The 22,267-nt window shown below is 39.5% G+C and overlaps 1 protein-coding gene across 1 annotated transcript in view; it reads left to right on the top strand.

Moving 5' to 3' along the window:
• The window catches only part of LPGAT1 (lysophosphatidylglycerol acyltransferase 1), a 67,862-nt gene that overhangs the window by 32,774 nt on the left and 12,821 nt on the right, over positions 1-22,267 (top strand). The window contains exons 4-6 of the mRNA XM_074168511.1: positions 1,729-1,824; positions 5,185-5,458; positions 15,484-15,610. Coding sequence (XP_074024612.1) covers positions 1,729-1,824; positions 5,185-5,458; positions 15,484-15,610 — 497 coding nt within the window. The remainder of the gene's footprint in view (positions 1-1,728; positions 1,825-5,184; positions 5,459-15,483; positions 15,611-22,267) is intronic.

The following is a 22,267-nucleotide window of genomic DNA, read 5'->3' as shown; positions in this document are numbered from 1 at the left end:
CATCTAAGGCAATAAAGTATCTGAAACATTCTTTAGCAGGTACGTTTTTGCAAGTTTGTAAAAACTTCACTTCGCCGAGCATCTGTCCGCAGTTGTTTAAGGATAAGTAAAAGAAACAGGGTATGTGACAGTTATGCTTCTCCAAATTTATAACCCAGGATTCATTTATAGCTTCTGTGGTCAAAAGGAAAAATAGGTAATCAGAGCACTCCAAGAGATAATCAGATTTCTTTGGAAGAAAGACTTACTGATACATGCAATTCTAGGTACAAATTGCAAATTATTGAGTTGCTTTTACAAAACAAAATTCATGCATGAAATATATCTGCTTCTTTCTACAAATTCCACATAGACGTGAGGATGTGAAAACAGTAAAAGCTACCATCTTTTACTGTATCAAAGTATTTTGTTAGAAGTATTGTTGAAGGCATGGATGTGGATTCTGAGTATTTCCGTTACTGTGAAAGCCTCCGCTGTTTGGAGAAAAGCGTAGAGTACACTTTATTGGTAGATGTAATCAACTGGTACATGAACAATACAATGTATTTTCTAGAGGAAATCTTTACTTCTTAGACTGCTTTCTTTCAGTCTTTGCCTCAAATTATATATCTTGGACAACTGAAAGATGCCAAGCAGAAGGTGCCTGTTTAAAGTTCAGAAAATGATCTTCTGACTACCAGAGAAACGTTGTGGTTCTCCATATGCTTTTTTGGAAGTGATAAATGGAAGAGTACTGTGTTATATGACTTTTAAGTTTCACTGAACTTGAACCAATCTTGGTGTGGCCTTATAACATAGGGAAGAGTGAGAGCATGTGAGAGACCCTGGATTTTATGGTTTTGGAGAGCCAATTCCTACCCCTCTCAAAAATCTCCATGTACGAGCTATGGAGGGGAAGGACCTGTCGAGAGAATAAGCTTTTCCCTTCTGTTATTTACCTCTTCTGGAGTAATTCTTCTATTTTAAATCTCAAAGGACTGAACAGGTATAGTATCTGCCTTCACTGTCCTGTAAGAACTGATAGTCAAAGTGAATCTAATGGCTTAACCTCTATTTTTGCCTTCTCTATTTTTGCCTTCTCACTGTGCTTCTTGGCTGGGACAAGGAGCATGACAATTAAATTCTCAGGGATGCATCTGACTGCCCTGCCACGAGAGAAATCAGTAATGGCATGTGGGCTGTATATAGGTCTCAGTGAACGCTGCTGTTCAAAGATAAGAGAGAGCGTGTATGGAACATGTGCACATCAGAAACACAACAACAACGTGATCTCACCCCCAAAATTGCTGATTCCAAAAAAAAAAAAAAGGAAATACTTATTTTTGTGGTAGACATAAAACAGTTGGAAATTTCAAATACAGATCTGTATTGGTTTGTGTTCTTAACAAACGCTGAAAATAGTTTTAATTTGCAGCTGGCTTAGAATTGTGGTGATATGTCAATAAGAAGCATTACACTACCTGTGTGAAAAGGCAGAGTAGATATTACTCTAGCATATGGCTCGTAGCGTAGAACTGCATAGTATATTACAAAAGGGCAGCTATTTAACCCTGCTGATGGAGAAGTGTAGCACCTGTGCTACTTTATGCTTTGGGGCATAAAGGACTTTATTCCGTATATTTGCTAGTTCCATTGCTGTTGTGAGGGTGACAAGAATATGAACAGTATATATATATATAATTCTCTGCACTTGATATTTACTAACCTTTTTTTTTTTTAACTTTTCAGGTTGTCCGTCAGATGATGTGGCTGATGGATCATATTTTTAAGTATACAAACTTTGGCATTGTGTCTCTAATCCATGGAGACTTCTTTATAAGACAGGTAAATGGAAACACATAATACTGCTTTGATTTATCCTTATATTTGGAACACTGTGGTGTTTTGGGACTTACTCATTATGTCCTGGATGGTTTGCAGGACGAAATAACTATGTTGTAATATGTGTATTTGGGTAGAGCTTTCTTCTGAAACTGTTTTTTTTTTTTCCAAGCTTCTTTTATTATTTGCCTAGACAAGAATGTTTATGGAACCCAGTTATGATGGGAGCCTTTTATGAGATGTGTACAAGCAAGGTACATGGACAGTCCTTTTTGTCTCTCTGCTCCTGACTGCCCGTTGTTGGTGCCTGTCTTCTTTCCTTAGTGACCTTGAAACTGTGCAGCGAGCCTGGTTAGATCACTGTTCTGACTGTCAAAGTTTCAGATAAGGAAAGGCAGGACTGTCCCGTTTGATGGTGACATGGTAATAGACCAGTTTAAGGTGGTGACAGATCTGCATAAATAGTAATTAATTGATTCTTGAAGGTTAATTATTATTTGAACATCAGGAAAGAATGTGTTCTTTCTCATCTCAAATGTTAAGGAGTGAAAACCTCAGATTATTTCTTACAGTTTGGGGGTTTTGTTTTTTGGTAGCTGTTGATCAAACTGCACTCTACCAGTAGAAACTTGGAAGTACAACAGAAAGCTTGAACTGCCAGTTATGTGAACTGTGACAAACCAGCATTCACATTTCTTTCCTCTCCTTGTTTTTATTTGTCTGGACTTAAAATGTTTGGGCAGACAGAGAATTAATGCATTTTCACTTTACAGAGAAGGAAAAACTGTTTTACTCAGAACAAAATAAAGAAATACTTAATCACAGTTATATACAGCTAAAGTGAGATTTCTCACTAAGACTAGAGGCATGGTTAGAAAACCTCAGGCAAAATTAGATAATAAAATAAAGGTCTCTGGAGATAAAACTGTGTACTGTGAAAGTATGGAAAGGAACAGGGTTTGACACTTTGTAAAACATAAATCTGTTTCAGTAGTTAAAATTCACAAGATACACATTTTGAGGTACATATGGCTGTCAGCTTGTTAACTGTAACTTCTGAATATGGTGTTGCAATTCCAGTTACAAAACCAATTTATTACTGAGCTGCAAACACTAAGGCTTTTCCTCATCTTAGTGAAGTGGCTGAGATATGCAAGATTACAAACAAAATGATGTCATCATGAGACTAAATATAAACCAATTGAAAATTAAATGTTTCTTGGCTGTTAGTTAGCCTTTGGGTGTAGCAAAAACATTTACAGTGAGTGAGTAATGATCCTTTGTCTAACTATAGAAAGGCCCTAGTAATATTTGGATGAGCAGATACTTCATTTTTTCCCCTGTAAAAGAATGTAATTTGATCATGGTGCAATACATCCTGTTTGTTAAAAATGTACATTGGCTTCATTTTCATGAGCAGCACCAATGGCAGTTTTAGGAATGCTTCTGAGGTCTACTAGAAGTTGACTAGTGTTCTCTCTCATTGAAAAGTTTATTGGAAGCAGAGACTGTCAGTTTCTTGCCATTTTGGTGACACAAAGTGCGTGGCATCCTGAAGAATGTCAGCAATCTGCTGCTACCTGTTTTCTTTCCTCTAAAGGAAAGAAGGCTGAGCCTGTTCCCCGTGGTGGTGAGCTGTGGTCTTCAAGAACTGGTTGTAGTAAGGAGCTCCTTCTGTATCACTGACTTTCTCTTCTTTCTGGAGAGTATGTTAGTTGCATTTTTATCTTCCAGGACTCTCTTGTATTCCCCTAGTCACAGCTGCTTTTAAACACCTCAGTAGATTTTTCTCTATCACAGTAGCATCTTAAACCTCATGGTATTTGCTAAACAGCAATTTATCCACCAGTTGTATTCATTAGGTTTGTTTTGGTTTTGGAGAGTTCTAATACCTAACATGTGAAAAGGTTATCATTCCCTGCTGTTTTTTTTAACTATTGTGCTGTCCTGGAGTCCTGTGGTCTGGTGAGAAAGGACTGTTCTAAGTGAGGGACTTTTATGTTGCTCTTTGATTGCATTAATATGAGCAGACGGAGCTTTTTCCTTCCCTTTCATGAGGTAAGTTGGAAGTAATTGCAGTCTTGAGATTTCAGAATCTAGAAGAAACACTTTCACAGAACTTGTCTTCAATAAAATATTGGTTTTTGGTGTCTTCCATTCAACCCCACTTCCCTGCCAAAAAAACACCAACGACCAAAGTGTGGAAGGTTTGTAGCAGTTTTGTTGACATTTCAGAGAATTAAAATCACCTCTGCTGAGGGAATCTTAAATTTTGGACTTCTGCATCTTGAGATGATGTGGTAAAGTCACTTTGGAGCATTCAAAAATGATAATTGATGTAAATCAATTCCTGTGAAAATTTTGGTCTCTTGCTGTGTGTGGAAGTAGAAAAGATTGTTGTTGAAGATACTGAAGATATTTCTGCAGTAATTAAGGACAAATCTTGCTGTCTTAAATGAAAAAGTTGTGCTAATACATCGAAGAGGAGAAATGAATGATGGTTGGTTTTTGTTTTGGTTTTTTTTTTCACTTGGCTATATCCTGTATATAGCTAATTATCAAACTAGAAGCTGGTACAGTACCTTGTTGGCTAGAGCATCTTGTTTTTATTGTTATAGGCTTTCTTTAAGTTCACACAAATAAAATCACTTCCTACTCACCATTTTCCCCTAGAGAAAGGAAACCTGCAAACATCACAGCGCAGTACTTTTTTTTTGTTTGGATTTTTCCCCTTCTTTCTCAAGCAATACGTGTTTCCATCAGTTTGCTGATTTCAGTTGAGACTAAGCATTCAAGCAGCGTAGATTTGGGAGAAATCTGTGGTTCTGCTGCGGTAACTGAACTCAAGCCTGGTCTCAAGGTCAGATTGTGTCTTTTGGTACCTCTGCTATTCTAATATGGGATGAGGGGAGAGGTGCGTGGAAGATATGTACATAAAGCAAAGATACTGTTTGGCTTGCAGACATTACTGAAGTTACCTCCAAATCATAGCTTGACCCCTAGATTGTCTTTGCCAAATTCGATTTAGCAAATTCAACTTGGGACCCAGTAACAATTAGAGAATTCTGTAAATACATCCTCCAGTTATGTGGAGTTCCCATTTACAGTGTGGATGTTGCTCTTGCAGAGAAGCTATCAAATTGGGAGCTTCATCCTCAATTTCAAGGGCTTTTTTTCAGCCTTTCTGTGAAGTGGCATTGACTTCACCGCCAGTGGGTACTCTGGAACAGTGTTTTGTGTTGTCATAGAGGCTTATTTGTATCTCTGAAAAGAGAGAGAAATCATAGAAATGTAGTAATTATCTGTCTTAATATTACCTCTTTTAAGTATTCCTTTTATTTAGGTAATGTTTTATTCTTACAGGGAAGAGCACACCGTGACCAGCAACTTGTCTTACTCAAGGAGCATCTAGAAAAATATTACAGAAGCCGAAATCGGAAATGGATTGTTTTATTTCCAGAGGGTGGCTTTCTTAGGAAAAGGAGAGAAACAAGCCAGGCATTTGCCAAGAAAAACAATTTGCCATTTCTTAAACATGTCACCCTGCCGAGACTTGGGGCAACACAAGTAATTCTGAAAACGCTTGTAGCGCCGCAAGAAAATGGAAGTCCAGCAGGTGGAGACGCTGTGATAAAAGGTAAAGACCACTTCACTCTTGTGGATAAGAAGCAAATTAAATGTCCAATATCTGAGTTCAGCAAAACATTTTGTGTTTAATTGGTCTCTTTAAATGTCAGATACATCCGTAATGCACCATCGTATTTATATAAATGTTTTCATATTTGCTTTTAGTTCCACTAAGTTTATTTTTTATGTTGAGAAACACACAAAAAAGAAAACTTTAGTTTTCTACACAGTGTGGCTGCATGAATGTTTGTCTTGGTACACATGATGGGTAGAGCACATACTGGAATGAGCACCCAGAGTGGGCAAGAAGGTGGGCTGCTCCTTTCATCATGATTGATGGTTTGCACATGTTTATGGCTGTATGTAACAATAGTAAAAGTATTTCTGGAACATGCAGACTATGTTCAGATTTCTATTCCTGGCCTTAAAAGTTGCTTTGCATCCAGAACTGTTTACTTCATTCCTCTTCTCGAACTATTTTTTGTTGAGTTCTTCTATTCTCTAGAGACTTTTATGATGATTGTCCCCTTTGTTGCTGGAGTTCACTGTCACTGATGACTAGGTTTGAGGGATTGTTTTGGCTGTCCTATGTTAGAGTTATGAGGGAATAAAAATATTTCTGCAGCATTGTTTTTCTGGGACACCTGGACTATAGAGTGGAGTATAGCTGGGATATAAACACTGCCTGTAGTTATGGGACTCGGTGCTTTCAGTCTCTCAACTTTTAAAATTAACTACTTCTCCCCATTCAGAAAGCGGGGTTAGATCTTGCTTAACCTAGCTGTGGATTTCTGTTACTTAATATAGAAACAATGGATTGGGGGTTTGTGGTGGTTTCTTATTGATGGGTGGTGCTGGTATTTTCATAGCCAAATTATAATAATCGTTTAGCAGTTTGAACCAAAGATGCATCCTAATGAAGCCACATATGGAGATGACTTTGGGTTTTTTCCTGTGCTGAAGTTCAAATTTCAGGGTTAGCATGAAGCCTCATACAGAAATTGCTTCCAGATTTTTAGTTTTGAAGTTAATCTTGTCAATGTAGGAAATGAATGGAGATGAAGTTCTTGCAGGAGTGGAGGGAAGATTTTACATGAACTGAAAATCAAGTTGTGGAATGTATCAGAATTATTTCCTTTCAGGCTACATGCAGAAAAGAAAGGCTGAAGAAAGCCCTGGTTGTATTAGAAGATTTTAGGTTTAATAGAGAAGCAGAATACCATAGTCCTTGTTTAAAGTTACTTTTTTTTAAGGAGAAAAGTTTGGCCTGTTTCTGTTCTATTTATTCCTGTCTCAAAGGCAAAAAGGTATGAAAAGTGAGTAGTTTCCCAAATGTGAATTACAGGCCTTCTAGTTCTGGAAAGGGACCAGAAGCACTCATCAAATACCAATTTAGTATTTCCATAATCTTAGATTTCTGTCAACTTAGCTGAACATCAAACCTGGAAACCTTTTTTTTTCGGTTGTGGTTTGGTTTTTTTTTTTTTTTTTTGAGCGATATGATTCCGACTTTGGAGTAATGAGCATTTGATAATAGTTGACCTAACTAGGTACTAAAATAAAAGAATTCTCAGAGGTACAGTGGAACAACGTCTGTCCATCCTATTCAGAAGACGGAAGGAAAGATAAATGGGCAAGAAAAGGAAAGAAGTGTGTGGGTTTAGGTATCATTCTTTCAGAGTAATAGACACGAAAACATAATAAAAGGGATGAAAAAAAGAAGCGAAAGTAAATTTTATATGCTAGGAAAGAGTAACATTTGATACATTTGAATCTGAGGTGGTTTAAGTTCTCTCTTAAGCTGACAAAAATGTTTCTAGCATGGAAAAACTTCCTTTTCAGAGATGTATGGAAGGTTAATTCTTGATGTATATCTTGTATAAAAGACTCATCCTCTGATCTGCTGCCTTCCAAATGCTTTTACTGTACTCTTGCAACTTCAGAAAATTGTGAAGAATGTTTGTTCAGTTAAATGAAATATAATTGTATAAATTGATATGGTTATATTATAAAGTTAGAAGCCTAAGAAGTTAGTGGTTGTCTTTACTTTTTATCTCTCTTATCTTTCCCTTTTTTTAACCACATGAGAAAAACCTTGCTCAGTGAAATCGAACTTGTCTGTATCCTTTCTGGGTCACCATCGTTGACTCGTGGGTGGTAGAACTAGAGGTAGTATATACAGTAAAGCTTTTGCCGGTATCTTGCACAGAGATTGCATATAAACTTTTTGTACATTATTACTGTAGTCCTTTGCTTGGGAAGTGGCTTGTGCGTCGGTAGCACCACACTTGAACTTCATGGTTCACTGAAAACAATTTTCCTCTGCACCGCTTCTCCTAGTGCTCCATACTGGCTTAGTTAACAATGCTAATGGTGTCCTGGGTTACCAAATTATTCATCGTAAGCCGCCTTCTCCATTATTTATCATATTCTCAATCTTTTTGTTATCGCCAAGCTTTAATGATAATGATAGGCGTTCACCTCCCTCCCGCACCGGATTTTAGTTAAATTGGTTTAAGAGTATCTCCTTCTCCTCAAAAATTGTGTCCCCTTCCTGTTGAGTTTCCTGGATAGCTGTATTATGATGAGTCATGATACACAATTGCGGTGTTCCTGAGTGCTGTCATTTTATTACTACTTTATTTATTTATGAAGATCCTTGTAGCTTTTATACCATTGTAGATTTCATACGATCCTACTTACTCAACTGGAATGGTGTATGATACTGAGCGAGAGAAGAAAAGATGACAAGAGCAACTGGAATAAAAGATGGTTCATTCTTAATATACTTCTATGCTGCACCCTAATTTGGTACAAACAGGGTTGCATACAATTGTTTTATCATATCGCCCCCTGCTTCCCAGCCACTAGCTGGCTTTTGTGCATCAAATGTCACTGGAGTTACAGCCTTCAAATAGTAGCTGAAGAATTGTGCAGTACCTAAATGTTACCTCATCTGTCCTTCTTCTGTAAGGTCTCTAATCTGCTTTCGGTCATCCCTGGTGGGTTTGCATTGTGAAGCACGAGGTTCAGTAGCGTCCCCAAAATTTCATTAGTCTTAATTATGATATTAGTATTCTTAATATCTGATCCCTTTTTCAGTATATTTTTGTACTAGTTACGGATTTCACACAGTTTATTGCCTGATTCTTCCTCTGTAAAGTGACAGGAAGAGCAAATGTTCCTGAGCTAGATGATCAGTGCTATTTAATTATTTTTGTACTTAAACTTGATCAGTTCTTTATCGGCTGTTTTTCCAAGGCAAGCAGCCTCTATTTTCTTGATTTCTTCCTCCTAACAGTTTTCTAAGCCTTCTTTCATATTTAAAGTCCCAAGTACTAGCCTTCATTAGGGTGAAATTTAACTTATTGCTGGTAAATACTAAGTTAAATGACTAAAACAGTTGTTGCTTTTGCTGCCTTCTGAAACACTTGTTTAATTTTAATGAAATTGTGCAATTTTATTCCTAAATAAATAGAAGGATGGAAAAACATATAGGAAGGGCAGTACTATCACTCAATGGCTGGAGTGCTTTTGAAGCTAGAAAGTACAGACAATGTAGTTAAGTGGTGTCTGTCCCTGAAAAAAATGGTATAAATTAATTCTGGTGTCTGATGAAAGCTTCCCTCTGGGCAGATGTGCCGTGCCCCCCAAACAGAGCGCTGCTGCCAGCACCTGCGTTCCAGGAGAAGGCTTTAGCACAGGATAGAAATATGGGCGACATAAAAATACTTGATGCACAGACATCATCATCCTAACCCTGTAGGGACCAGTGTGTGTGTGTGTGAGCGATTGTTTTATGGTTTTGTTTGTTTATTTAATTTTTTAATGGAACACTTAGTCTCTGACATAGTTGCAAGTACAGTGTTTCTTCAGTGAATAAGAATTGATCTTCTTGTGAGTTTTAGAACTAGTAAAATGTTCTAAGTGCTAAACAGCTGACAGTTCAAAGGAGTTTGGAGAAATTGTTCACTGAAAAGATGTGTTCCAGAGCTTATTTTTGATGAGCCTTGCTCTAGTATGTTTTTTTTCTTAAACTCTACTTTATTTTGCCATGCAGCAATTTTTTGTCTGATAAGAGGTTGCTGTGAGCGTGCTTAGAGCCATATTGGAATCTTATCTTGCTGTTTTCAAATGCAGCACAGTACATCCAGTTCTGATTCTTTTTCTCAGAGAAATTCAATTTTCCCTTCTGCAGAGCTGGACACTGGACTTTCTTTTTTTAATCAAACTTCTTGATTCACTGTTATGAGGAATGTGACTTTAATAACATGTGGGAAGGGTTTTTTTTAATCCTGAAAATGGGGCTTCTTGTTTTTGTTCCAGGCGATTTGTTATGGAGAGATCTTGGGATAATGTGGAAGTTCAGTCTGAGAGCTAATCTTTGGGAAAAGAGTTAATTTTAAGGTCAGTGGTGACACAAGGACAAGTAGAGGACAAGCAGCAAGTTACAAGAACACGTTGCTATGCAGAGGAGGCAACAGCCTCTTTTGGCTGCATTTAGAGTAATGTAAGTGTTCAGGAAGCCATACCTGAACACTAGTGAATGCTAGTAAATATTTTTCTTTTTCAAGTGGAAGCTGTGGTCCTCAGGTTCACGCCTGGCTGGTGCATTCTTTTCCACTCCGGATGTAATCTGGCAGTATCGCACCATCCAGAGCTCGGCTGGAGGCGAGGTTTCCTGCTGAAACTTGTCTTTATAACTTGCTTTTTCTCCATGGTAAACGCTGACGGTCTGCTGGCAGGTTTGAAGAGTCCTGCGCATAGTCAAATCTGGCTTTTAGCATTGGTTGAGAGTAACCCCGGGGAGGACACAGAGGGGAGGAAGAGAAGCTCTGAACCCCACTAAATTTGCGATTGTAGACACTCAAGTATCTGCTGTGAGAGGAGCATAGAGGATGACGGAGCACTGAATGTCTTGAAGATGCTGATGGTAAGTTGTTTCATAACTAAGTATGAAGCAACTTACTATCACTGAATCCACAGCTAGAATAAAAACAGGGAAGAAATAGTTATGGAGTTAGTTAGGACTTTGGAGTTTGTTAGGAGACTGTTTGAGTTTTATTTTGATTTTTTTGTCTAGGCCATAAAGCTGCTGTTAGGTGTGATTGTTCAGTCTTGTCTCAGCACTCATAAGACAAGTATTGTTCACACTGAGGTACGTTATTGCTACATGGTTTGGATGCAGCTGTGTAGGACAGATGCCTGCAGGCCTGTTTTGAACATTTATGTACTGTTTAAAAAGAATCAGACTGCTAACTGAATTTCACTGAATTTTTTTAGAGTTGGAAGGGACCATGGAGATCATCTAGTCCAACTCCCCTGCTGAAGCAGGATTGCCCAGAGCATGTTAGAGCATGTTCCTCAGGACTGCATCCAGGCGGGTCTTGGAAATCTCCAAAGAAGGGGACTCCACAACCTCCCTGGGCAGCCTGTTCCAGGGCTCTGTCACCCTCACCGTGAAGAAGTTTTTTCTCATATTTGAGTGGAACCTCCTATGTTCCAGCTTGTGCCCGTTGCCCCTCGTCCTCTCACTGGCAACCACTGAAAAGAGTCTGGCTCCCTCCTCCTTCAGCCCACCCTTCAGATACTTATAAGCATTGATAAGGTCTCCCTCAGCCTTCTCTTCTCCAGGCTAAAGAGTCCCAGCTCTCTCAGCCTTTCTTCATAAGGGAGATGCTCCAATTCTTGAATCATCCTCGTTGCCCTTCGCTGGACTCTTTCCAGTAGTTCCCTGTCCCTCTTGAATTGGGGAGCCCAGAACTGGATGCAGTATTCCAGTTGTGGCCTCACCAGTGCAGAGTAGAGGGGGAGAATGACTTCCCTCGACCTACTAGCCACACTCTTCCCTATGTAGCCCAGGATTCCGTTGGCCTTCCTAATATTTTAAGACAATTTGACAAATCAAAATCCTCCACCTGTGCTGAAGGTGGCAAGCAGACCGGCACCACAGAAGGAAAACTATTCCTCAGAGAGATCAGCTTAAATTTGGCCTCTGCAGCAGTTTCTTCTGCTGAAGTCTCTGAGAGGCAGGCTGCTCACTCTTTCAGCAAGCACTAGAAATGAAGGATGAGGGTGTCTTTTAATGGTAGGTAGAAAGTTCAAAAGGGTTTGGCTGTCAGAAACATCTGTGGTTGTGTTGGCCAAGCCAAACTTGGCAAGAGAAGTTCTTGAACAGGTATATGCAACTCCCTTTTTCTTCACCTACAAACACCAGACCTGAGATTCACACCATGTTGTAACTAATGCAGCAATCTTTATGTTCCGAGTTCCTGCTAGTGTGCCACATTTAAAAAATAACAGGGTTTATTCTCATTCAAAGGTCTGCTTGGGCTTGAAAGCAGCATCCTTGGGCATACTGAAGTCCTATCCTTTTGTGTTGTCTGCAATGGTCTGTTTCTTCTTCAGTTTCAGAATCTGTTAGAGCTTCATGGCTTTAAAATAAATGTGCTCGTGAGCAGGGCACAACACAGTATAACCCCCCAAGAAGGACTGCAAAATTTATTTCAAAATTAATTTTCTTAAATCCTGGGTGACTGAGGTTTTTATGGCAGTGTGAAATCTTGGATGATTATGTAAGGCTTATTTTAAACCAGAGCGTGCAGAAACGTGCCTGTGATTGTGATTTGATAGCACGTCTTGGTAATTGCACGTGGAGGTAGCTGCGCTAAGACCTGCTTGCTCTAAAGGAGAGTCCATGGAGGCTGACGTTACCTTCAGAATTTTTTTTTTTTTTTTTCCCTAACCTGGGGTTCCTGGTGAGCTGTCAGAAGCAGATTTTTCTCCCCACCCTGTCCTGGAAGGGAGTTTGGAGCTGGTCTGAGGAATCCATGCAGCAACTCTGCTCCACAAAAGCAGAATGTAGGAAATAAGCACTTGGGAAGACTGCAGGAGTCTTCCCATAATGAAGTTTGAACCATTATCCACTGAAAGAACAATTTGAAATACTAGCTAAATATTTAATAAATGATTTTAAAACATTTTACTGTAAATAATAAGATAATGTGCCCATATTCATCTGGCAATTTTTAATTGCAATTAATGATCTCTGTTGCTTACTCACTTAGACAATTTACTTGTCTTTATCTATTCTTACTTTACATCTGGGAAAATAATAAATTGAATGGTTTTGTTCTGAAATCCATTTCTAAATGAATACTTCTGTGGATTTACTATTAATTTCATATTGGCTTTTCTCTAATACATTGCTACTTTTAAAATGAAGGACTCTGTAGCTAGTGCTTTTCTTAAGAGAGACTTGACAAGCACTCTGTCATGATGCTGGCAAGCCTGGAGCCTCTAATGGGACCTCGTGTTCTCATTTCACGTGTCTGTCAGGGTTTTAAAATACTGTATTTCCAGAAGGTGACACTGGATGTTTCAGCTTGACTTGTGTAGCTTGCACTTGGTGAAGTTTTGGAATAGCACATTGCATGCTGCTAATAACTCATAACCTAAATATTACGAAATAGTGTCTAGCCTTATTCAGGTAACGAATAATTGTAACAAAGCAGTAAACGCCATTGTTGAATTGACACCATAAAAACACTAGTTGCTTGTTTTACAATAGTTGATAGATATATGTGATAGCATTGCTGTAGCTGCCTTCTCACACTTGATTAAATTAAATGCAAATTAAATGAAATGCAGGTGGAAACTCGCAAGTCAGTATTTGTATGTATGTTCTAGTTGGTGTTTATAACTGTGGCTTTTAGAGTGTGCCTCAGACTGTTTGTTGCAGCTTTCTTAATGTGTGTGGTAGCTCCTCTGTAAAATCCGAGTGGCGATTCTGGGCAAGACCAAACATCTGTCTAGCCCAACATCTTGTCCGTGACTCCAGGTGGGTATCAGAGGAAGAATGTGAACACGGAAAACATGCATCATACTTCTCCCGCATACTCTCCTAGCTTCTGACAGTTTCCAGTGTGGTAGGTTTCCCAAGCCAGATGGGGGTTTCTGCCTGTTCCATTAACCCTCCAATGGATTTCTTCTATGTACTTGTCCAGTCTGAACCCAACTCTTGGCATCCTTGACATCCTTTGGCAAGGGACTCCCCACAGTTTTATTCCCCTTGTCACTGTTCAACCCCAGCTGGCAAGTGAGCACCATGCAGCTGCTCACTCACTCCCTCCCTGGTGGGACTGGGGAGAGAATCAGAAGAGTGAAAGTGAGAAAATTCATGGATTGAGATAAAGACAGTTTAATAACTAAAGGAAAAGCCCCGCGCGCAAGCAAAGCAAAACAAGGAATTCATTCTCTACTTCTCATAGGCAGGCAGGTGTTCAGTCATCTTCAGGAAAGCAGAAGTACCAGTACACCATCTTGTGTGATGGTTACTTGGGAAGACAAACACCATCACTCTGAATGTCTCCCCCTTCATTCTTTCCCCCCCAGCTTTATATACTAAGCATGGTATCAAACAGTATGGAATATCCCTTTGGCCAGTTGGGGACAGCTGTCCTGGCTGTGTCCCCTCCCAGCTTCTTATGCCCCCCAGCCTTCCTGCTGGCGGGGTGGTGTGAGGAGCAGAAAAGGCCTTAACTGCTTAGCAACAACCAAAACCACCAGTGTGCTCTCAACACCATTCTCATCCAAAATCCAAAACGCAGCACTGGACCAGCTGCTAGTAAGAAAGTCAACTCTCTGCCAGCTGAAACCATGACACCCCTCTGCATGAGTAATCATTTCTCTCTGCTTTGAAAACTTTCCCTCTTGGCTTCATTTTGATTGCGTCTATTCTTGCATTGAGAAACTTGGTGAACAGTCTATCCCTGTGCGCCTTCTTCATGGCAACAGTGTTTTTGTCAACCTCTGTTATATTTCTTGCATCGCTATCTCAGTGGCAGGCTTGAAGAGTCTTGTACTTTGTACTAAGACCTAACACCTCTGACATGCTGCTCCCCACAGGTGGCTGTTCTCAACAGTCAACTTTTTTAATGCTTTAAGATATTGCCGAGTATGATGCGAGTATATTACTATGCTCGTGTATTAAGCATTAAGTAAGCATATTACTACAGTAGCCCAAACATAACATGACTTCAGATACGAGGCAGCTCCCGTTCCCACAGAACAGATATAAAAGTGACAAGCTAAACTGAAAGTGCCATCTTGGCGATGTGCCCCTCATTCCTGGTTTGCTTTCCAGATCTGCCTGCCTCTCCCACTTTGCAAAGCCGTGAATTGAAGACATGCCATAGAGACGTCATGGCTGGGTTGATATCTGACCTTGACTATTGCTGGCAGTAACCTATGTTCAGATTTAAATTTGACTCTCCTGAATAATCTTTATAGTAAATATTTTCACCTCCTTTGATCCTTTTTTCAGTTTCTAATTATGCTGAGCAGCATATGAACATGTACTGGTATCAGTCTTTCTGGGATCTTTTGGATACAACCTCCTCTCCATTGTGAAAACTGACCATCTTCTATTTGTTGCTTTCTTGTCTTTAATACATGAAGTGGTGTATTTCTTCTTTATCCAATAACTCAAATTTTTAAGAACCTTTGAGGGATTTTTAAAAAAAAAAGTCTTTGAAAAATCTCAACTACGTTGTATGACATAAATCACGTTTATCCACTTGCCCTAACTCATTAGCAAGGCTAGTTGTCCGGAGGGATCTGCGTGGCTGCTGCTTCATCAGTGGTCTGCAACTGTGGGCTCTTACAAAGGCCCAGTTGTAAATGTGCTTAAAGTGCAGACCAGGAAAGTTGGATTTTTATTTTTTGAAGTTGTTCCGTTGGTGAACAGGGGGAAGTACCTAACATTTGGGCCAACATTTTATGTGACTATACTCATACCCAGTGAGTGAACTTGTTCTATTCTGTGTACTACAGTATGTAAGAACAACAGAAATAACTGCGAAAGTAAAATCTTGGACAACCTGAAGTTTGTAAAGAGTATTTCTGTGCTCCATAATGAAATCTGGATTTGATTTTTGGCTGTCTTATTTGTGCCTCATACCTCAGGAAGTACTATCAAATCAATGACGTGCGCTTTCTGATTACTTTTAATATTATGTTTCTTTTTGTTCCTAGAGAGCAAATCCAAAGGCCTCCAGTGGGTGATAGATACAACCATTGCATATCCCAAAGGTGAACCTATAGACATCCAAACTTGGATTCTTGGCTACCGGCAGCCGACGGTTACACACGTACATTACAGGTAGGATATAAACATTCTACTCTTACATTGAATTAAAATATTAGAAAGCAAGTAGTGACAAATGAGTAACATCATGTTTCAGGATATGGGAAATCAGTAGCAATGTCCTTTTTATGGGCAACTCATATTATCTAAACACACCACAACTTTCTTTTCCAAAGTTCAGTGACCGTTCCATGTGTTGGCACATATAAGTTTCTGACTAATCTCCTGTGGCTGAGTGTAGTTATGGGGAATATATTTGATGGCTAGGTCATCTTTTCCACTTCAATGTGCTGGTAAACCCACCTTGACTTTTTTTTTTTTTTTAATAATGACAACACATTAAAAATCACTGTGTTATTAAATAACAGGTTTCCTGAGAGATTGTTGTATATTGTATTTAGCTTTCTGATGAGGAAATGTGAACTTTTTGACTCACAGCACACTCTCAATAGTTCAGCAGAGCAACACTCTGGAAATAGTGGCAAATCTCATTGAGACCAAGGGTGGGTTACTATTAAAATTTTTCTCCTCAGCAGTTCTTTGTCTCAAGACCTAAACTAATGAAGACAGAAGTTGCATTTTGCTTTTGGTTAGCAGTTAATTACAAGTCTGAAATCTCCAGAAATATTTTAACACTTTTCCTATACCAAATAAGTTGGTCAGATTTTATCCCCAAATTGCATTATTTTGTCTTGATTCCCATTTGCTGATTTGGGGAGCTTTTAGACTTTTACAGTAAACTTTCAGGTATCCTTGTGTGGATCCCCTGGGTGGCAGATTGACTGGGAATGACCTTCTCCAGCATCACTGCTGTGTCAGTGTTGTGTGATGCAGAGTCCAGGCTGCTCACTGGAGCTCCTTTCCACAGCCGTGTTTAAATCTGTCCCTGCTTTTTATAGAAATCTGCCTTCAAGTTTCTCTGAAGGTGAACATACTCACACCCTAATTTATGTAAGATATCTTAATATCTACTGTACTTTATTCAGGTCACCTTAGTACTCTCTCAGATCTCTGGGATAATTGCAGGTTGAATGTATTTAGAATTTTTCTAAAGAGTGTTTCCAAAAATACTTCCTTTAAAAAAGAGAGAAAGTTATCTTAAGTTGAATTAACTTCCTGCTTCTAAATGTGTATATTTAAAACCTATTTTTGAGCATGAGCGTAAAGATGATGTAAGCTTCCTTGCACTGAACTTGAATGTTACAGTCCTTGTAGTACTAAAATTCTAAGAAAAAATATTAGAAATTGTTTATTTTGCGTGTAGGCTTGTTGTTTTCTTCCAGAGGGTTTAAATCGCTGTTTTAGACAGGGGCAATCTCTATTTATTTCTTTTAAATTTTTTGTTATTTTTTTTTAAAGAACCTCTAGTTGTTATGGCTGACCCTGTGAAAACATTTGAGGTATGCCCCAAATGGAAACTAATGCAGCGGCATGTCTCTGCAGGCTGAGAGCTGGATGGAATACCTCTGAAACGAGAGCTGAGTCTCTTGGTTTTAACTGGAGCTTTGGCTAATTTTCCAGTCCTGGTAATTCTTAAATTGGCACATCAAGTTTAGACACGTGTCCTCTGGGCTGTAAGGGCTTTAGCCCGATGCAGGGTAGCAGTTTTTAAGGGTGCATTTAACAAAGCACCGCTCTGACAGCGGGCGGTCGCAGCAAAGGTGCAGCCCATGCACCGTCCCTCTGCACGTAAATACGCAGTGGCTGAAACATGTTCTGAGCAGGCATCGCATCTGGATCACTCTTCAGGCAGGTGCTGATGGACCTGGCCTTCATGAACTTGTCTAATACCATTTTTAACCAGCTTATACTCGGACTTCTACTATTTCCCATGACACAACGTGTAGCTGTTCTTGAGGGTGGCAGCCAGGACCGCTTCCTTTTTGCTTAAGTTCTCCACCCGATGCCTTCAGTGGGTGCACCCTGTTTCCCGTGTCCTGCCAGTAGTAGATGAGTCATTCCTCAGTGACACTCTCCATGACCTGTGGGTTTTTTTTTTTAACAGCACTTTTTCATATCCTGCCTTAGCTGTCCCTGTCCCCCTCCCAGCCCAACAAGTCTTCACCTATTTGGTGTCTCCTTACACAAAAGTCTTTCCCTGATTATCTTGTTACTTTTGTCTGTGGCTTGTCTGGCTCTGCTATAACTAGTTTGTGAGTTGACTGACATCCTGAATTCCCCGCAGTGATTTCAGGATCGCTTACCAGAGTAATAATAGCTAATCTTAGGGGCTGTGGCATGCGTAGCTGCTGGTGCTTTTTCCTTCCCCGGTGTTCATTGCCTTGCATTTACTGGTATTTAATTTCATCTGCAACTATTGTCAGGTCCTTCTGCAACTCTTCTCTTTGACTACCCAGAATAATTCTATACCAAAAAAATCATACTGCTTTTGTGTCCTTTTTTCTAGATTTAGCGTATCATCTAGCTATGATATGCTAAGACCTCTTAATGTATCTGTAATTAGAGCTCTAGTTTGGAATGAATACAGTAAATTTTCACCTTCAGTGTTTTTGACAATAAAATTTATTTTTAGATATTTTTGATTGGCTTTAAAAATATTTTTCTGTTTTACGTAGAGGATATATTTATCTATGGCAGGATTAGCAGCAAGCAACTGAACAGCGTGTGTAGATGAATTTACTGGTGTTGCATCATCCTTTTCAATTGCTTACAAAGAAATTTTCCTGTTGGAGTCCCTTCAGGGCATTACAGCAACTTAATTTTTTATTATTATTATTTTTTCCCAGATCTCCTGACTTTATTCATTACTCGTTAGAGGGATTTTTTTAGCAGAATGCTGTAATGTGATAGGCATCTGCAGGGTTTTGACACCTTTAAGTCACGTATTAATGATTTAAACGGAGTTGCTGGTGCCACTGAAGAAGGTACCTGTGAAAATGGAGTACGTGCCCGGGAAACTGGGGCTGGCGGACAGGAAAGAGTAGGGAGCAACTGTTCTCTCACAGAAGGTTTCAGGTGTTAAATAAAACCTTACAGCTCTACTGTCACTTTATTGAACCTTCTCCAGGATTGGGAAGCTGGATAATTGAGGCCCAATGGGCTGACATCAATTTCTTAGAGCTTATTTTTGAAATTATAGGTATGGTCAGCAGAAAACTGTCTCTCAGGAGCTTTGCCTGTGTGCCTGCTAGGTAGTCGTTTCACTGAATTTCACTGAATTTTTTAGAGTTGGAAGGGACCATAAAGATCATCTAGTCCAACTCCCCTAGATGAAAAGTTTGAAAGTACAGTGATGCCTCAAGCCTGTTTCCCTGTCAGATCTTAGTCAGGAGCAGTTCTGGAAAAACATCAAACCCTTTTATGCTGGTTATGTCAGCCTCCTTCTGCTCATCCCTGACACTTCTGTTTGGAAATGTGGAGATACCTCTTAATGTGCTGAAAAGCATCCTGGGAGGCTTCTGTGCGCTGTTGCTTCTCGAGAGCTGGTCAGTCCTCAGGGCGGAGGATGATACACCAGAGCTGTGTAGCTGTAAGGCTTGACAAGGAAACCTACTACTTCTTTAAGTTCATCTTCCATATGGAGACCAAAACATTGCTGTAACAGAGCCACTAGAGTGTCTGGAGTTGTCAGCTGGGAATGCCAGCACATATTCTGCACGTCACAAATTCAAGGTGGTTCCTCAGTAATTGATAATTTTGATAACAATTGGGTATTAACTACTTTTTGTCCTTGACAGTTTAGGCAAGGATTAAATCAGTGACTGAGGTTTGAAAAGGCGTGTGCTGTGTTGAGCTCCGAGATGTCCCTTGTAAAGCCGGTGCATTTCTTTAACTCTTTGAAACAAACTCAGTTAGCAAAGGAAAACCCAAGGTAAAGCAGATTTCATCTTTAAAAAGATGGAAATGTCTTCCAAAGATGGAAAACGTCAGAGATGTTTCTATTTTTCTGCATTTGACATAGATGTCCTCTGAAATTTTTCATTAAATGTATGTCAACTATATCTGGATTGTTGTTATTCTCCCCTTTTCTTTCATTTAGTGCAATAAAATTTTGTTCTTTGTTTGTAATTTGGAATGTCTTAGGTGATTACATTTGAAATAAATTTTAAGGGTAATTTTTAAATAACTTGGGAGACAGGAAGTTCTGCATGAGTCTGTGTGCTCTAGCGCACTGGCTTCTCTTCTTAACTGAGTTACAGCAGGAAAAAGAAAAAGCCCCTTTGGAAAAAGTAAAGAATAGTTTTGACCAGATGCCATCTTTAGTGTATGAAAGGAGAATTGGGATTTAAACAAGCTTTTCCCCTTTTAGAGTAGCCCAGAGTGAGGATTGATGTATGACGGGAGTGGGGGAAAAAGCAACATTTTCTGTGCTACTTGAAGTGGAGCAGAGGAGACCGTGGAGCCTCCTTTGTTCTGGCCGCTCAGTCAGTCCTTTCTGCTGTTCCCTCTGGTCACAACCTGTCTCTTTCTGCCTTACGGTCCTTCAAATCTAGTGTTTCCTCTTCCTCATAGCCTGTCCTTTCACTGCAGGATTATTGCTTTTTCATCCTACTTAGGGAGCGAGAGAGGACTGTAGAGGACACAGCAACCAGCCTTATGTTTTCATTTTTGGATGCTTTTCTAGCTGATGGAAATAGCAGAGAAGGATCAGTTTAATCCAGTAATCTTTTTTTTGTTGTTGTTGTTTGAAAGTCGGTTTTTATAATGACTTGAACCTTGCTTTTCAAACTTCAGTTTTTGGTACAAATGACATGTTTTTCAGAAGTTCATAATTAGACTAAGCTGCAGCCTGATTTTCCTCAGGATGTCAAAAGAAACTTCCCTAAAAAATAAAAAGGACAATTACCAAGTTTCAGATTCTTCAAAACACGAAGGTGTGAGAACTTACACTTCTATCAATTGAGTAATTTTCTGACCCTGACAGACTTGTCTCAAAACTCATTGGAAGGTGCTGAAAAACTGTTTTTTTTTTCTCTCTGAAACGTAATACTCAAGGAAAATACCTAATTAATTTCTTCCAGGTCAAATGGCATTGGGATTTTTGGGCGAAATTTTTACCCATCTGTTACAGCAGTAAGCACCAAAAAAAAAAACAAGGCTGGAAGATGCAAGGCATCTCTAACTATAGAGGCATCACTATGAGACCTGCCTTTTCATGAATCTGTTGGAAAGGTTTGTTTCCTCTTCTGAGGATGGTTTGGCTTTATGCTTGGGTCATTTTGTGGTGTGCATTGATCATCAATCCAGATTTACTGCAGTTACACTCAGCAAAAACGAGTGCTTAGTGACATGGTTTAGTGATGTGTTTGGTTTTTTTTAATCAGAGTTAGATTGATGGTTGGACTAGATGATCTTAAAGGTCCCTTCCAACCCGGACAATTCTATGATTCTATGGTGTCTTATGTAGCAAAACCACATACAGGCTACTATTCTCGGGTCCCACCATTTCCTCACAGTGAGTTGAGTTTGGGGATTATTTCTTTTCTTCTCACACCAGTCACTTTTTTAGTCTTGGTGTTTCTCAGCTGGTCTCCAAGTTTTTCTAATAGTTAGATTACCCACGTGCTGCAGCTCTGTTGTCAAAACCCAAGAGTTAAAAGTCGACAAAACCCTGGGTGTGAAGTTTGTCGGATGTTTCGCTTCCCCTCAATCAAGAATGGCACGGGGTTGGGGTTTGTTTTTGGTGTTAGCTCTGGCTGGGGCATGCCCTTGTATGACCGTATCCCACATTTGCACGGTGTGATAGTGGTTGTGGTCACTGTCAGAGTGAAGTCAGAGCCAGCCGAAGTCACCTCTGCCGCAGAGGATAACTGCGTTCATGCTGCATGAAAGTGCCACGCTATTTCCAGCTAACTCAGCCCTCTTGGTGCCATAATGCGGATGAGTACGATGTCACCTTTCCTTCTTGTACCAGTCTTTGGACTGTGCTGCCATTGAAACGAGCTTTCAACTACTGAGGAAGTTCTTTTTTTGTGTGTCTACATTAATGCAGATTTATTGAAATAAACGGCTATAAATAAGATAGAATACATTGTGGTTGCTGAATGAGTTTTACAGAAATGTCAACGAAGGGCATCCAATTCAGCTATATATTTTAATACATTTTTTTACGCAAGTAACTTATTTTTGGTCATGCCTGAGATCCACCAACAACCTCCATCATGCTGATTTTATTTTAAAAGTTGTCGAAACAGCAAATAATAGTATGATTTAGAAAGAGTAGGGTGTAATAAAGAACTTTTAATTCAGGGTAGGACAGATGCTGATGGCATCTCTACTTAAAGTTAGTACTTAAAGGTGGTATCTATGAACTTTAGAATTTTAATAGAGAATCAGAGGTGGTTTCTTTGATAAAGACCATTTAAAAGAGATTAAATGTTTCTGAAAATGCTGCATTTCTGAAAATTATTTGGTTTCTTCAAGAAATGGCCTATCAGTAGGTAAGTTGCCATCATTTCTTATGTATGCCAACATGTCTTTGCCAGTTATGTCCCCTTTTTTAAGGGACGTAGATACCCATTTGTGTAGCAGTTGAAGAAAGTTGCTGTCCCTCAGTCAGCTACGTGGAGTGTCCTGCGGCCGTTGTCACCTCGCAGCTGCAGAGAGGTAACCTCCAGTTAAAAGATAATGCTTCATTACTGAGACAGCTTTGCAGACTCCCATCGGGGTACATCTTTACTTCCACTGCCACTTTTAACTTCTCAGGCCTGT

This window comes from Numenius arquata, chromosome 2 (assembly GCF_964106895.1).
Source record: "Numenius arquata chromosome 2, bNumArq3.hap1.1, whole genome shotgun sequence".
Classification (NCBI taxonomy): Eukaryota; Metazoa; Chordata; class Aves; order Charadriiformes; family Scolopacidae; genus Numenius; species Numenius arquata.
This window is presented reverse-complemented; position numbering and strand designations above follow the sequence as displayed.